Source organism: Vulpes lagopus, chromosome 18 (assembly GCF_018345385.1).
Source record: "Vulpes lagopus strain Blue_001 chromosome 18, ASM1834538v1, whole genome shotgun sequence".
NCBI classification, from domain to species: Eukaryota; Metazoa; Chordata; class Mammalia; order Carnivora; family Canidae; genus Vulpes; species Vulpes lagopus.
In genome coordinates, this window is record NC_054841.1 from 1,015,629 (window position 1) to 1,032,931 (window position 17,303).

The window sequence follows — 17,303 nt, forward strand, 5'->3', positions numbered from 1 at the left end:
AACCAAGCCACCCAGGGGCCCTGGCGGATTTCCAAATGCAAACAAACGTTGTCTCACTGGAATAGGTTCTATTTGGTTGCAATGCATCATTCTCCTTAAGAATCCTCTTCGATTGATTCAATTTATGAAGATCGTATGAAGAATTTTTGCGGGTTTGTTCACGTCTGACATTGCTCTGTGGTTTCATATTCCTGTAATATCTTCATGTGGCTTTGAAATCAAGCCATGCTGGCTTCACAGGATGCATATTTGCGGAACAGTTTCACATGCGACACTTACTCTCCTGACGCGCGGCTCACACAGAGGGTGTGCTTCTTGTCTCACTGTGGGTCCAGAGCCACTCAACTGACTGTAGGACCTACCATGGGTCTTCCCGTAGATAATGACCATGTGTGCCGTGCTGCCCTCCCTTGACCCCTAGTCCTTTCTTCAGGGTCCCTCTCAAACTTTGTTTTCCTGCCTGCCCGTTTGGGGCAGAAGCCTGCCTGCTCTGTGCTCACAGTAGCCCCGGCTGGACCCTTCCTCACCCCCGCACCCTAGGCTCGGCCTGGATTCTCAGGGCTGCCTCCGGAGCAGGGAAGCAGGCAGAGCCACTGGGAGTGACGCGGACTTTAGAAAAGCAGGTTTGCTCCTCTGTTCACATTTATGGTGCAAACTCCGGGAAGGCCAGACCTCCTCACATTTCACGTCTAAGCAAAAGAAGCCTTGAAGACTCGCATCTGCAAGAAGTCCACCCAAACAAGAAATAAAAAAGCGCCGTGGGTGCCAAGGGTCTCTGCTCCCGGAGGTGAGAAGCCACACTGCATCCCCTCCGCGATCTGGCTGCGGGGAGGGTCCTGAGACTCAGCCCCAGGCCGGTGGGACACGGTGGCTTCCAGGTCCCACCCGGGCCTAGATGAGGATCCGCCTTTCCACACGGTCCCGATGACTCCACGAGTGGTCTGCGTGGGGGCCACGCTCGGGGCCCTCCAGGCCTCACCCACGTCATTCGATGCATCTCGTGTCTCTGATTTCGGTTCTTAAGCCGATGCACCGCAACCACCTGCGCAGGCTTCCGTGCCCGGCGGGGGAGTCCGAGCTGGGACCCGGCTCCTGCTGCACGACGCCCGGGCCCGAGGGCTCCGCTCCCTGCCGAGGCCGCTTTCGGCGGAAGGAAAGCAAAGCGGTGTTGAAACCGCGTGCGCGGCACGATGTCGCCTTTGTTCCGAGGGAGGACGCGGCGCGGGAGCACAGGGAGCACGGCGGCCGCAGGTGCGACCGACTCGTTAGCAGGCGCGGCCGCGGGGGTCACCCAGGTGCACGCAGCCGAGGCCGCACCTGCGAGGGGCTGGAGCGCGCGCACCCGCCCGGCCCGGCCCGGCCCGGCCCCGCCCCGAGGTGCGCGCGCAGCCCTGGCCCCGCCCCGCCCACACCTGCGCGCGCAGCCCGCGGCCCCGCGTCCCTCATCTCCTTCCTATCCTAACCCCCCGGCCCCGCCCCGCCCCGCCCCGCCCCGCCCACACCTGCGCGCGCAGCCCGCTGCCCCGCCCCCTCATCTTCCTATCCTAACCCCCCGGCTCCGCCCCGCCCCGCCCCGCCCCGCCCACACCTGCGCGCGCAGCTCCCGTGGCGGCCGCGGCCGGGGCGGGGCGGGGCGGGGCCGGGCGGTTGGCGGGGGCGGGGCCGGGGGCGGGGCCGCCGCGCAGGGGGTGGGGTTTCCGTTGCGGGGCGGGGCGGCGCAGGCGCGCTGCGGGCCGAGCGGTTTCCCGCCCCCAACGTCGCCCGGCGAGGCCGCGCCGGCCCGGTGCCCGCCGGCCCCGCCCCGCGCGCCCCGCCGTTGGCGCCGGCATGTCGGGCCCCGGGCCGCGGGAGCCGCCGCAGGCGGGCGGGCCGGCGGGCCCCGAGGGCGCGGACGCGGCGCCGGGCGAGGCGGGGCTGAGCTTCACGACCACCGACCTGAGCCTGGTGGAGATGACGGAGGTGGAGTACACGCAGCTGCAGCACATCCTCTACTCGCACATGGAGGCGGCGGCGGCCGACGGCGAGCTCGACGCGCGCCTCAGCTCGGCCTTCCTGGCGGCGGCGGCCCCGGGCGCGGCGGCGGCGGCGGCGGCGGGCGGCTTCGCGGCGGCGGGGGGCGCGGCGGCGGCGGCGGCGGCGGGGGGCGGGGGCGCGGCGCCCGTGTACCCGGTGCTGTGCCCGCCCGCGCTGGCCGACGGCGGCTTCGCGGGCGCCGCGCCCTGCCTGGGCCACGTCGACTTCCAGGAGCTGCGCATGATGCTGCTGAGCGAGGCGGGCGCCCCCGCCGCCCCCGCCGCGCCCGCCGCGCCCGCCGCCCCCGCCGCGCCCGCGCCCGCCGAGAAGACGCCCGGCGCCGACGGCCCGGGTCCCGGCGCGGCGCGGCCCAAGGTGCCCGACGGCGGCGGCAAGGAGAACGCGGAGGGCGCGCCCGAGGCGCGGGCCAAGCCGGCCGTGCGGGTCCGCCTGGAGGACCGCTTCAACAGCATCCCCGCCGGCATCCCCGCCGGCATCCCCGCCGAGCCGCCGCCCGCCCCGCGCGGCGCCGAGCCCCCCGAGCCCGGCGTGGCGCTCAACAAGTGGGTGTCCCCGCCGCCTCCCGCGTCTGCCCGCGGGCCGGGTGCACCTGCCTACCCCCGGGCGGGCCCCCTGTGCTCTGCACCCGGTGTGCACAGACGCTCTGAGGACCCGAGGCTTTTGTGCCCAATTATCCACCTAAATATCCGGAGGACCCATCCCCCCCCACCCCACCCCCACCCCCCGCACACTGGCTCAGGCTTAGGGGCGCTCCACACACAGATGAGCCTTGCTGCAAGGAAGGTGTCCTGTTGTGAGGCTTGGGTGACACAAGGCACCTTCACCCCGTAGCCGGGATGCCAGCCCGTTCGTTGGGCACGTCCCAGACACGTCTACTGAGGGGAGCAGCCCCTGCTGGGGTGGCGCCCCGGCTTGCTATGCCTCGCACCCCTGTGGTTTTCCCCCATTTTGCCCCTAGTCATCAGGTTTTGGAGAAAGGTCCTAAAGAGATGGAGAGAGACTGGCGTCAGGTGACGTCTAGGCCCGTGGTCCTCTGTGAGAAAGAAGTTTGAGCTTGTCCACTGCATCGCTGGTGGATCACGGTCCTCTAGAGGTTTCCACGAGGAGGGGGCTCATCCTGCCCGGTCCGAGCTGCCTAGGAATCCCGGTGCTATCCGGGAGAGTGCTGGTGATCGCAGCGTTCGGGACCCTCGGCCTGCCACACGTGGTTCACGCGTCTCCGGGTCCCCTTTGTCTTGGCAGTTTGGTGACTCTTATCCGACATCCTTCCGAATTCATGAACGTTCCTCTTCACCAGCAACAGAACAAATGCACGACGTTGGTGAAAAATAAAACCGCGGCGGCCGCCACCGCCTTACAGTTTACCTGCCCTCTGTTCACGGCCAATGCCTGCTCCGCGGCCGGGGGATCGAGCCTCTCACAGACGCAGGTAAGCGACGGGCCCGTCACGTGCTGCGCTTTTGTGTCGAGATGGATTTCATTTTCGTCAGGTCCGAACGATTTGGTTTTCTTTCATTGAGCTTAATCATCCTTAAGATCAAGAGCGTCGATGGGGTTTGGGAAATCTTAAGATCCTCAATGTGCCTGAAGTTCCCCGAATTGCGTTAACACCTTTGACGTAACCTGGGTTAGATGCATTTGATTTGTGTGCGTGATGGTAAACTTCCTGTTGCTTCGTTTTCTCCAGGGCTCTGGTAACCCATGTTCTATACTCGAAGCTGCCAAGCATCAGGACATCGGATTGCCTAGAGCATTTTCTTTCTGTTACCAGCAGGAAATTGAATCCACTAAACAGACTTTGGGCAGTAGAAACAAAGCTTTGCCTGAGCAGGTTTGGATTAAAGTAGGAGGTAAGCCATAAAGCAGAGGGAGCACTGCCCTGCTGGCATCCTGGCTCTGGTGGGGAGGGGGAGAGGCCGTGGGCGAACATGAAGTGGTCTTGGAAGCCGTATCTCTACTTGGGGGACTCTTCTTCCTCCCCTTTCTCCCAGTCATTACACTTTGAACATTCTTTTGAGTTTCAGACATCTGATACTGTTTTAGAAGATTTATCCATGTATTTCGGAGAGAATGAGCACACTAGCAGGGGGAAGGGGGAAGAGGGGGAGGGGGAGAGAGAGAATCTCCAGTAGACTCCCCATTGAGTATAGAGCCTGACGTGGGGCTGGATCCCACCCTGAGATCACGACCTGAGCGAAACTTAGGGCTTGGCCGCTCAACCACCTGAGCCACCGAGGCGCCCCTCAGACATTGTTTTTGTACTTAGTACGGAAACAGTTTAGGGGCGGCTTTTTCTTACCAGTAACCTCTGGAAACAGAAAAATGATGGACTTACATGAATTTTCAGTTTCCTTCAAGTTGCTGAAAGCACTTGATAGTTGTTTTATTTTTTCATATTTTATATTTCGTGAGTGAGGCAGGAGGCTGAAATCTAGGAGCTTTAGGAGACAATCTGCAGATTGAGTTGGGAGCGAGAGGCCATAAGGTGATTCAGAAAGTGTTAGAAATTAACTGCTGAAGGCCACTTCGCTCACCTTGAGAGCGAGCTCATAAACCCTTTCTCCCTGCAAACGGATTATTTTTCGACTTAACAAAATAACATTAAGCTTTTCCAGAGCTGATGCGGGTAGGGCCGGGTGGAGTGCCGCGCTCCCCAGGGCAGTGGGACGTCCTCCTCGTTAGCACTTTTTACACAGAAGGATGCGCTGTCACTTGCGAAGGGAAAGGCTGATAGTGAAATAACCATGTGCTAAGCCCTCAGCTTCAGGAGCAGAATATTCCCAGCGCTGTGAATTCCCCGCCACGTCTTCCTTGCAGGTCCTGTTCTGAGAGTTGTGTGTAGGGAGCCTCTTGCCACAGAGACTCTGGTTTTGCTTGGCGTCTCGGGAAGGCGCATCAGCGCGCATGCTAGTTAGGCGCCCGCGGTTCTCCGAGTGGTGGGATTTGCCGTGTTCCTCTAGCATGAGTAAGAGCTGTGGTGTGACTCCTCCTCCCGTGGGCGGAATCGCTTGTCAGCTGAGGGCACATGTAACCGTCAGGCACTTAGGTCTTGTCCTCTTCTGAGCATGGCAGGTAGAGTACCGGCTGTCACATTTGAATAATTGTATAAAAGAAAATCCTTGGGAGAACGGTTTTTGGTGTTTTTTTTTTTTTTCCATTCTGAACGTCAGAAAAATCGAACAAGTCTTGGTTTCTCTATTCATAGGTGGCAGCTAACTCCTGTTGATAAGAAAAGGGACTTTGGCAAGGTTATGTACTGAGTACATAATACTCAGTGTTTTAAAGATTTATGTTCAGTGTTGTGGTTTGGAGCTTGGAGCTTTGTGCTAACTGCTTGCTTGTACCAGTTACCGTAGTGGGTACAGCTCTTCCCGTTCCATTCTGGGTGTTCCTTGCCCGTTCACGTGTCTATTTTGGACTGAAAAATGCCACAAAATACGTTCAGCATTAACGGGGACAAGTTAAATTAAATAAAAAATTAAAATACCACTTTTTTCTTCTTTTGCAAAGAAGAAGCGCTATGTAAGCAAGCCATAAATAAGAGGAATCGGAGTAGAATACGTCAGCTGGACACAAATGTAGAACGAAGAGCCCTTGGAGAGATTCAGAACGTGGGCGAAGGCTCCACCGCCACACAGGGCGCTTGGCCGCCCGCGGAGTCCTCGCAGGCAAACCTCGGGGAGCAGACCCAGAGCGGGCCCCAGGGAGGAAGGTCGCAGCGTAGGGAGAGGCACAACCGCATGGAAAGAGATAGAAGGTAATGCGTGTGATTGCTCGTCAACACGCAAGTTTACTATAGGCACTAGCCGTGATTGGCAAGTTAGTCATGAACAGTAGTTTAGCTATTTCAAAATGTGTGCAAAGTGGAGAAGAGTGGCCAGAGTAAATGTTGACTTTGTTTTGCTAGGTGGATCGGGGTCCCCAGGATCACCCCTAGGCTTGAGGATTCATTACGAAGACTTACGGCTTTGAATTATTACAGAGAAAGGACACAGCAAACTTAGCAAAGGTGCCTGGGGAGGAGTCCAGGGAGCCAGAGGCGAGCTCCCAGGTGTCCCCTCCCAGAGGACTCCCAGATGCACTCCGCATCCCCAGCACCGGGTCCCGAGCCGGGGGAAATGTTGCCAGCTGGGGAACGCTCGCGAGAGACACGGTGCCCCGAGATTGCACTGGCGGGGCGGGTCATGGAGGCATTCCCTACCTGGCCAGCCGCCAAACCCCGGGCCCCCAGAAGGAGAGCCAGCGCTCAGCATGAGCCCTGTTGTTTGTACAGACATTTTAAGCACAGTTAGGCACCTAACTAATGGTGCTGGGAACCCTCCTGAAATCCTAGTTCCCAGAGGCCTCAGGGGCCGGCCTCGTGAGTGGGCCTCCAGCAGACAGCTGGGCTGCACACCAGGGCACCGGCTTTGCCTGGTTCTTCTAAGAATGTTGGGGAAGAAGGGGTGTAAAACTGTTATTTAGGTCGTTTTATTTGCAGAATTTATTTAGATTTCATGTAGAACCAAAAGGTGGTTAAGTTTTCTCTGTTTCAGGTGGGTTTTTACCTGATGTTTCTTTAACTTAATTAACTGAATCATTTGCGGGGTACTTTGGACCAGTTTCCTTTCTATAGCACGGGGCAAGGCAAATACTCAACTCGGAAGCTCCAGGGTTGACCTAAGTCAATTTATTTCTTTTTATGGGATATTCCAGCTTGCTAGCCAGCCAGCGATCGTTCTTAGACCTGTACACACACACAGTCTCTCTCTCTCTCTCTCTCTCTCTCTCTCTCTCTCTCTGTCTCTCTGAAGGATGTTGTGTGAACAATGAAGAAGAGCTTTCCTACTCTGGCGTTTCATCCACATTTACTGAGTACTTACGTGTAGGACCCTTACACCGTGTGTGGACACCCTGACATTCCCTAGGTTCACACACTGCAGGCTCACCACCTCTCCGGCTCTTGTCTGTAAAGTAGAGCTATGTCCTGCAGTCAAACACGTGGGTGTGGAAAGGGTCTGGCTCTGTCTAGAAGTTCGAGAACGTGTCAAAATGCCAGCTGTCGTGTTGGCCTTATGAGGTTGCCACGTCAGAGCCCAAGTGTGCATGTGGGAAGGTGGGCATCAAGGGTCATGCTGCGCAAGCTGCTCCGTGTCAGCTTCTCTAGGACCTGGCATTACACTGAGTATCATCCGTGAGACTTAAAATGGCCTAATCGTAAGACTCAACTTGTGATTTAACTTATCTCTCTAAAAAAAGAATTATCTCTAAAGAGACGGGGTTTCAGGACGTTAGCAGGCTGGTAGTCTGTGATCCTTTTTTGAACCGGGACCCCCTTGGAGATCAGAGCTTGACCTCTAGCTGTGGGTGAGTTCCTTGGCACATGGAGAGTGGGGTGGTAACTTTTGAGTGAAAAACCATCTACCCAGAAAAAGCACACACAGAATTTTGCTTCCAGTTTCGGGGGTTTGGCTCCATCCCTGGTCTAGAGACTTGAACCTGGCCCTTGCTCCTGGCCCATGAGAAGTCTGTGGGGAGGAGCCTGCAGCAGGACGGCCCTGCGGTCCCAGCGGAGCGCGGTCCCCGAGCCCCGGTGCCGGGCCGGGAGACGTTTGCTTCCACTTCTCAGCTTGATTACTTTGGGTTTTGACTGTAGGCGCAGAATCCGCATTTGCTGTGATGAGCTGAACCTTTTAGTCCCGTTCTGCAACGCGGAGACGGATAAGGCGACCACCCTGCAGTGGACCACAGCGTTTCTAAAGTACATTCAGGAAAGACATGGAGATTCTCTGAAAAAGGTCAGTGTTCAGGGCAGATTATCAGAATTTTACGAACGTTTTCAGTGATCTTATTTATCGCTTTTCCCTAAGGTATCCCAGAGTGTCCTTTGTCCCTGGAATCCAGCGTCAGATACTGAGTTCACTGGGAACGAGCTCCGCTCGTTAATGTGGTAACTCATCGTTTACCACAGTAATAATCACGGCCTGGGTTGGTTCACTCACCAAGTGACTCACCGAGTGACTGGTAGCAGTCGTCAGATAACACGTTGAGCACCTGCCGTATGCAGCAGGTTGTATGGGGCTTGAAGGGGCTCCAGGGGTGATGACATTTTCAGCCTCTGAAAATTCTGTGAAGGGACAAAACAAGAATAGTTAAGAATTAAGGGGGGGGAGAGAGGCAGATAAACGTCAAACAGTCTGAAATTCAAATGCATTCAGAAGACGGAGAAGAGAGACCCTTCCACACGCTGGGTGACTGGGGACGACGTGGGGGCTTTGGGGCCCGAGCACCTGGCTCCTTGGGCAGCCGGCACTGCCCTGACCCTGTCTGTTTGGTCCCAGGAGCAATCCCAGCGCGTGAGCACGGCTCGTGGGGGACGGAACACGTGGTGTGAGTGGGAGTCCGGCCGCCCCCTCCTCGATGGCTCAGATGGAGGGACAGAGGCGTTCACTGCCTTGGCTTCAGTGCTCTGCCCCGGGGGGCCTGGACTCCAGGTGCCGGCGTCGGCGTGCTGGTGGTCGGGGAGTGCCGATGAGGCCTCGGGTGAAACCAGCGCACCCCGATTCTGGTGCTGTCGAAGCCGCTGTGTGGCCGCAGCATCTGTTAGGGACCGAGCTGAGGTGGGTGCACACATGGGAGCCTTTTAAAAAGAGCCTGCTGTGTCCAGATCCTGGCGGGGATCTGTGTTTCTGTTGCCCCCTCTGACTCCCCGTGGTCCTCACGCTACGTCAGCCATGGGGTTTCATTGTACGTGTGATCGCGATTGAGTGACATTTGTGTCACATTCCTGCTGATTGGATCATTTATGGTTATCATGCAGGTACTCTTTGATGTTATTTGTTAGAGGCAGACTGTTAAGTTTAATAAAAATAAAGCTTTTATGTATATTTTTATCGCTCTTTAAATCTTAATTCCAGCCATTTAATACAGCGTGGTATTAGTTTCAGGGGTACGGTACAGTGGCCCCGCACTTCCATACCTCACCTGGTGCTCATCACAACAGGTGCGCTCCTTCATCCCCCAGCCCTGCCCTCTGGTGACCTTCAGTGTGTTCGCTAGGGTTAAGATTCTGTTTCTTGCTTTGTCTTTCTTTTTTCCCTTTGCTCATCTGTTTTGTTTCTTAAATTCCACATAGGAGTGAGATCATGTATTTAATTGTCTTTGTCTTTCCACAGTTTGGCTGTGGGCATTGCTGCTGTAAACGTTGGGATGCAGGTGCCCCTTCTAATCTGCATTTTTGTTCCCTTTGGGGTAAATACCCAGTAGTGCCATTGCTGGGTCGTAGGGTGGCTCTGTTTGTAACTCTTTGAGGACCCTCCACGCTGATCTCCAGAGCGTCTGCACCAGCCCGCATCCCCACCAGCAGCGTGAGAGAGCTCCCCGTTCTCTAAATCCTCACCAACATCTGTCGTTTCCTAACGTGTTAACTTTACCTATTCTGACATGTGGGAGGCGGGATCTCATGGTGGTTTTGACTTGGTTTCCCTGATGCCGAGGGATGTGGAGCATCTTTTTATGTGTCTGTTTCCCACCTGGGTGTCTTCTTTGGAGAAAAGCTTTTATGTTTTTGAAAACGACTTAACATTTGGCTTTGTGTACCTATTAATAGTGAATTATTGATATAATTCATTCATGATGAAGGTGCTTACAACAAAAAAATTTGTTAATTGTCTTTGTATATATTCAAAGATTAAAGAGGCTAAAACTTATGGGTACTATGTTTTGTATTCCATATGTGTTACGTTCCTGGGTATTTCTGAAGCTTAATTACATTGAATGTGTAGATTGTTTCTGGATCAGAGTTAGGGCATGTCAAGAAACAGGCTGCAGGGATCCCTGGGTGGCTCAGAGGTTTAGCGCTTGCCTTTGGCCCAGGGTGCGATCCTGGAGTCCCGGGATCGAGTCCCACGTCGGGCTCCCTGGATGGAGCCTGCTTCTCCCTCCTCCTGTGTCTCTGCCTCTTTATCTCTCTTTCTCTCTCTATGTCTATCATAAATAAATAAATAAATAAATCTTTAAATTAAAAAAAAAAGAAAAGAAACAGGCTGCAGTGATGTCGGGGACATGTTGTTGGGATTAGCACATAACTCCCCAAGCAGGGTCTATGGCTATTTTCTTAGTAACTGGTCTCTCTGATTTGTGTAGTTGTGTTTTTACAGATAAGACACATGAGAATTTTGTTGTTTATATTTTATTTATTTGTGAGAGAGTGAGTGGGGGTGGGGGTGCAGAGGGAGAAGCAGACTCCCCACTGAGCAGGGAGCCCGACGCTGGACTTGATCCCAGGACCCTGAGACGATGACCTGATCCAAAGACAAGATGCTTCACCCACTGAGCCACCCAGGCACACCTATGTGAGTGTTTTAAACGATTTTCCTAAATCGTTTTAGTACATATTTCATTCCACAGATCACTCTACCCAGGCTTATTGTGTTCGAGATGCTGGGGACCATCCTTTGAATGAGACCGAGACAGTGCTGGTGACGTGGTTGGTGCACAGGTGTCTCCGTCCTGTCCCGAGGAGGAGAGCTGCTCTGCGGGCCCTGCCTGCAGAGGGGGCTCCTTAGGTTGGATGTCGAGGGCTCTGGAGGGTTTTAGGTAGCAGTGGCATGTCAACCTTAAAATAGCCAGTGATGCCTGCCTTTGGCCCAGAGTGTGATCCTGGAGTCCCGAGATCAAGTCCCACATCTGGCTCCTTGCATGGAGCCTGCTTCTCCCTCTGCCTGTGTCTCTGCCTCTCTCTGCCTCTATGTCATGAATAAACAATAAATAAAATCTTAAAAAATAAATAAAATAAAATAGCCAGTGATTTTACTAGCAAAATGAGTTTATTGGGGAATACAGGAACTGCAATTCAGGATACCCAAGCTGGAGTGTACACATGCAAGCCCGAAGAGACAGGGAAGGCCAGCTTTCTTAGGCTTTAGCGGGGAATCAGGGTGGTTGTTTTGGACGGAAGTCTGCTGGAGAAGGGGGTGTTGGTGGTTGTGGTTTTCCACTAGCGCAGGCTGTGGCCAGTGCAGTGTTGCTGGGGCAGGGAGCTGTGTCGGTGGCCCCCCTCGCCACGTAAGTCTTTCTGCCTGTGTCGCTCGGCTGCAGCTCGCAAGCCCCCGAGGTGGCCCGACCCCGTCTCCAGGGAGGCCTGTTGTGCTGTCTCCACAGGTACCATCTGATGTTTTCCGAGGTCACCCTGGAAGTAGAGGTTGAGGTGGGCAGGCGTGGAGGCGAAACCGGGGCTGGCCAGGGGCAGCAGGCAGCGGGAGGGCAGGATGGGGGACGGGGACCCGGCTCGGTCCGCTGGGTGGATGGTGCTGACCGCGCGGGGGACACGGGGTTCGCAGGGGTGGGTCCAGCCTCTGTCTCAGACGTGCTGCAGTTTCAGTGCCCAGCAGGTGTCAAGTGATGTCCAGAAGGCCATCAGTAGAAGGGTCTGGTCATTGTCAGCCAATGGCTGGTCCCCTTGGTGCTCTTTATCTTGTCTTTTTTTTTTTTTTTTAATTCCATTTTAGTTCCAGTGTCATCATCGTACAGTGTTCTGTTAGTTTCAGGTCACTTTGTGTTTTTTTCCTAAGGAACATACATAGAGCACGATGGTACCTGATGCCCCCACCTGACCCCTGGGCCGACCGTTTTCCCCTCACGCACTCACGCTTGCTGCACAATTTCACAGTCGTTATAGGCACCAGTGTCTGCAGGCGTCTCCTAGAAAATCTTTGTATTTTATTTATTTATTTAATGTATTTATTCATTCATTCCTGAGAGACACAGGCAGAGGGAGAAGCAGGCTCCATCCATGCAGGGATCCCGACATGGGACTCGATCCCAGGCCCCGGGGTCACGTCCTGAGCTGAAGGCAGGTGCTCAACCACTGAGCCACCCGGGTGCCCCAGATTTCTGAATTTAGATGACTCGTGTTCTATGGGAAATTTTGATAGAATTTGAAACTTAGAAAACTTAGAATGGTACGAGGAGCTCTGTGTCCCCCCAGACTCACCCCAAGTCACCAGGTATCGACATTTTAACCCATTTGCTGTGTCATGCTTTATGTCTCATATATTTTTTGAACCATTTAACAGTGAATCGATCTGTAAATATTCGTGTTTATCTTACAGAGGCGATACGTTATCTTCTTATGTGCTAAAACCAGGAAATTTAACCTTGCTTTCATGTGGTCGTCCGGCTCGGGGTCAGCATTTAGATTTTGCCTGTTGGCCCAGTAATGTCCTCTACGACTTTCCCTGTCGGGATCCAGTCCAGAATCCCCGGTTCTGCTGGGTCGTGGAGCTCGGCAGGGCTGGGGGCCGCCCCTCGCTCCTGTCCCCGCTGAAGCCGCCGGCCCTTGGCCCGCGTTCCCTTCACGGCCTGCACTCTGTGCTGTGAGAACTCCCGGCCCCAGGGGCTCTCGGCCCCAAATCAGTCCACAGTCCTGGGGGGCGCGGCCGAGGGACGGACGGCGCCCAGTTGGCGTGCAGGGCCCGCTGGTCCCGTATTGAGTGGTGCCCCACGCCTGCAAAGAGACCGCCCCCTCGGTGGCTCCTGAAGGTGGGGCGGTGGCCTGTTGTGGGGTGGGCACGGCGGGAGGAGAAGCTCCCTGCGGCGGCCGCGGCCAGCGCACAGACTGCTGGTGCCGGAGCCGCTCCGGGCTCTCTAGGCCTCATCCTTCCCGAGGCCTCGCGTGTCCTGGCCTCGGGGAGCAGGCCGAGGCGGTGCTAGGGTTTTTTCTATCATAATCTGCTTTTATGTTGTTTTAAAAGCTTAGTTACCTTCTTTATTTTTTTAAGTTTTATTCTTTCTGATATCTTGGGTATAAAAGCTTTTGGTCTGTTTTTCACATTTTTTATGATGTCATCAGTGAGGGCGGTCTGTATAAGGAAATGGCTTTTGAAAGTTTGTGGAGACTCCCATCGTGACCTCTTCTGTGGTCAAGTATTAAAAGTTCCGTGTTTATTTGAAAAGAATGAGTGTTCTTCGCTGGTGGACTGTGTTAGGGTGAGATGGTGCTGGCGACTGAGATACTTGCTCTCCTCCCCTTGCCTGGCAGGCCTGCTCCAAGAGGCACGGCCTGGCTCCCGACCGCTTGCCCAGCTGGGGCAGCCCCGTCAGGTGGTCAGGTGCGTGCGTCCGCCTGCTGTCCTCCGCCTCCCCCTTCCTGGCGCAGCTCTTCCACGTGGGATTAGAGCCCTCACTCTCTCCTTCCAAGAAGTGCACTTTCTGGGGCGCCGGGGGTGCTCAGTGGGTGAAGCGCCTGCCTTCAGCTCAGGTCATGAGCCCACATGGGGCTCCCTGCTCGGCGGGGAGCCTGCTCCTCCCCCTGCCCCTCCCCTCGTTCATGCTCTCCCACTCACTCAAATAAGTAAGATCTTTAGAAATGTGTGTATCCACCTCATTTTCTTTAGTTTACGTTTACTTATGTCCTCTCCATACCGAACGTGGGGCCTGAGCTCACGACTCCGAGGTCAGCATCTCCCGCTCTTCCTGCTGAGCCAGGCAGCCGCCCCAAGGAAGCCCCTTTACACTGGCATTCTCCTCTCCACAGATCTGGGGGGAATGTCGGCTTTGGCCGGGCACCACCTCAGGGCGTTCTGACTCGTTCCAAGACTCCCTCGCAAGTCCATCATTTCACTGAAACAGATGCTGGTGGAGGGAGGACGGCAGCTGCCGGCTTCCTCGGCCCCGTCCAGGAGGTGGCGGGTCCCTGGAGAACCCAGACCACACGGTGGCTTCCCCGCCGCTGGTGAAGTGCTCACCGCAGGGGGACGCCCAGCGCCGGGATCTCTCTGGAGTCCTTTCTTAACGTCAGAAATGATGGTTTCCTTCTTTGTGATTTTTGTGTAATTCCCAAAGGTAAATTGTACCTTCTCAAATATAGGCAAATATTTTTATATTTGGGCTTTGAGTGTCATTTCCATATAGGAAATGGTCAAAGTGTGCTTCATCTTCAGCTGCATGGAGACCCTAAAACCGTTTAAAGTTTGGGAAGAGAATTAGAGATACGTGCAGGCGTAGCTCCTGAGCGCAGGTGGTAGTTGCCGATGGCAGGTGGCGTCGGGCAGGTGCCACTTTGACAGTGGACAGGCACGTGTCCAGCCATCCAGGAGGTTCGCGGGTTTCCTGGCGCAGCGGAGTCCTTCTGCTTCCCCCGGACACGATGCCAGTATAAGCCCATTACAGCGCAGCAACAGGCAGGCAGCACGATTCAAAACAGGCAAAGGACTTGAATACTTTTTCCAAAAAAGATAAACAAATAGCCAACAGGTCCATGAACAGATGCCCAGCACCTCCGATCATCAGGGAAATGCCAGCCAAGTGGATATGCCCCTTCATACACGTCACAGCTGAGACGCCAGGTGTGGCTGTGACAAATGGCAAGAGCAAGTCTGGGAATGTAACTTGGCGGCGGAGGAAAGTCGTGTGATGGTTTGCAGAAAATTAGAATTACCACGTGACCCAGCAGTTCCACTCGCGGGTAGGTGCCCAGAAGGACTGAAAGCGGGGACCCAGATGGACACTTTGTTCTCAACAGCACTATTCACAGTGGCCGAGACGTGGGAGCCCCCGAGTGACCGTCATCAGAGGAGGGGATAAGCAACGTGTGTGCACGCGGCGTAGGCTTCGGCCAGGGAAGCGCTCCGGCACCTGCCGCGGCGTGGATGGACCAGAGGACGCTCTTGTGAGCCAAGGAAACCATCACAAAAGGACAGATGCTAAATGAGTCCACTTCCGTGTCCAATTCCTAGGGACGGAAAGTGGGATGCGGGGTGGGGGGCGGGCGGGGGTCAGTGCTCCATGAGGACGGAGTGTCTGGGGGACGAGGACGGCTGAAGTTGTGGTCACACAATATGGTGAAGGTAGTTAACGCCCCGGGGGAAAACCGCTTGCAGTGGCTAAAATGGAAAGTTTCATGTGGCATATTTTGTACCGTAACAGAAAAATCTATAAACATAAATTTAGTCGTAGAAGAATGCGGTGTTTTAAAAAAACCTCGGGAAATTTATCCAGGCCCAGGTAAAGGGGGTGTTCCGGGAGGTCCGCCGCAGACACTGGGACGCGCGCGTCTGCACCCTCGTCCTGCCGCCCTCGCTGGAGGTTTTTTTTTTTTAATTCAATTAATTAACATATAATGTATTATTGGTGTCCGAGGTGGAGCTCGATGATTCATCAGTTGCTTGTCACACCCAGGACTCAAGACCTCACGCCCCGTGCCCCTCACCCGTTGCCCCCTCCCCGCCCCCCAGGGCCCTCAGTTTGTTCCCTAGAGCTCGGCCTCTTACGGTTTGTCTCCCTCTCTGGTTTCATCATTTTATTTTCTCCTCCCTTCCGCCACGATCCTGTTTCTTAAATTCCGCACGTGAGTGAGCTCCCGTTTCTCTGATTGGCTTTCCCTCGCTCAGCACAACACCCTCTGGTTCCAGCAGCTCCCCAGATCTCAGCCAGGCCTTGGTCTCCTCACGATGGCTCCCCTTCTTCCTCCCCCGCCCTTCATTGATGTCCTAGGACTTCCCAGCTTGCGCATTTTGCAGATCTCTGATCTTTGTTTTGCAGGCAGAGGCCGAGGAGCTCAGAGCTCAGGCTGCTGCTTGCACTTGGCTGCTCTCCTGAGCTTGGGGCTGCCCCGCGTGCTCAGGATGGCCCAGCCCGACCCCGACCCTGCCGTGAAAGCCGGGGGCAGAGCAGCGGGAGCAAGGGCGGCCCTGCCAGGCTCCCCGAGCCAGCTGAGTCTTACAGAGCCGGCCCCTGACGCCAGGCCTGCCACGGAGCACTCCCCGGTGTGCGTGGGGTACGTGGTGGGCATGGTGTCTGTGGGGTGATGGAAAGTTCTGGAGACGGATGGTAGTGCTGCTGTGCAACTGTGCACGGGCTGGATGCAGCCCACCCAACACTCAGTTGTGGTTAAAACGGTAAAGTAGTATAGACCTTACTACATTAAAAAAATATGGGACCCCTGGGTGGTTCAGTGGTTGAGCGTCTGCCTTCGGCTCAGGTCAAGATCCCGGGGTCCCGGGATCGAGTCCCACATCGGGCTCCCTGCATGGAGCCTGCTTCTCCCTCTGCCTGTGTCTCTGCCTCTCTGCCCCTCTCTCTCTCTCTCTCTCTCTGTGTGTGTCTCTTATGAATAAATAAAATCTTTAAAAAAACAAGTATGACTGCTTGTTTTTAAATAAAGAAGGCTTGGCTTTATGATATGGACAGGCATTATGGGAATCCGTTAGAAAATTAACAATATGTGTAAATGTGAGAAAGATGTTTGAATTCTTGATTTTATCACATACACCCCTTATGAGATATGAGTTCGTGGATGACACCTTTATATAAAGTAGTTTAGCTCATAATTTTAGCCTGTTGTATATTTTTAGTTTTTAAGAAAATTTTATTCATTTTAAGTGATCTCTATACCCAGCATTGGGCTCGAAGTCACGACCTAAGGTTCAGAGCCGCACGTCTCCACTGACTGAGCCAGCCAGGCACCCCCCGGCCTTTTGTGTTTCTTAGGTGGTTTCCAGGTCTGTGAATCTAGGGCATTAATGGTTGTTTCTCAACTTCAGGAATTTGAGAGTGTGTTTTGCGGTAAAACTGGCAGAAGGCTCAAGTTGACCAGACCGGACTCCTTGGTGGCGCGTCCCGCACAGGAGAGCCTACAGAGCAGCCCGGCCATGGACGTCAAGTGACCGGAAGGGACCGCTAGTTCCCGGCAGTGGCGGCTGCGGCCCGGGACCCCGCGCGTCCGCGCAGCCCTGGAGCCCGGCCGTCGGGCTCTGGGGCACGTGAGTCAAGTTGAGGGGCCTCCGGTGGGGACGTTTCGTAAAGATGTTTGTCTAGAACAAAATACTTAGCCATTCGTGTCCTCTTAGACCATTTGGGGATGAAGACATGTTGACAATTAGCAAGAAACTTTTCAATTATCTGCCTGATTCCATCATGTTTTCTTAACATGATAACTTCAAAAATTAACATCCTTTGTAATTTCCTTAGTCTTCCAAGGTATACCGCTTTTTACCTATTTTATTTACATTTTAAATATGCCCACTTAGCAATTGGAACAAGTTAAATTGTTCTTGATTAGAAGTAGTTTGGAAATTTTGCTCCTTTGTTTCCCCCCCTGTGCTGACTTGAGTCGCCCGGGGCCGCGTTTGCGGAACTTGGTCCCTGTCCAGCCTTCCCGCTGGACCTTTTCCAGAGACTCCCTTTGAAGGCACTTTGTCCAGAAATGAAATACTGTCACAGTGGATTACTTCAGCGCCCTCATTTCGTATTGTCATTACTTTCTGTGTAATAAACTGTAGTGTTTGGAA

At 54.7% G+C, this 17,303-nt stretch overlaps 1 protein-coding gene across 6 annotated transcripts; it reads left to right on the plus strand.

Moving 5' to 3' along the window:
- The first annotated feature begins 1,801 nt into the window (after positions 1-1,801).
- Positions 1,802-17,303, plus strand: TCFL5 (transcription factor like 5). Of its 6 annotated transcripts, XR_005984434.1 has the most exons (7): positions 1,802-2,576; positions 3,277-3,463; positions 3,722-3,884; positions 5,545-5,791; positions 7,670-7,811; positions 15,556-15,790; positions 16,557-16,683. XR_005984434.1 is itself a non-coding variant. In XM_041733127.1 (6 exons), exons 1-6 carry the CDS (start codon positions 1,828-1,830, stop codon positions 16,677-16,679), a joined length of 1,611 nt encoding a protein of 536 aa, XP_041589061.1. In that variant the 5' UTR covers positions 1,802-1,827; the 3' UTR covers positions 16,680-17,303. The 6 variants fall into 6 exon arrangements, 5 of the variants coding, with proteins under 5 accessions (XP_041589061.1, XP_041589062.1, XP_041589063.1 ...); XM_041733127.1 differs by lacking the exon at positions 15,556-15,790 and having other exon boundaries at positions 16,557-17,303; XM_041733128.1 differs by lacking the exon at positions 15,556-15,790 and having other exon boundaries at positions 5,548-5,791; positions 16,557-17,303.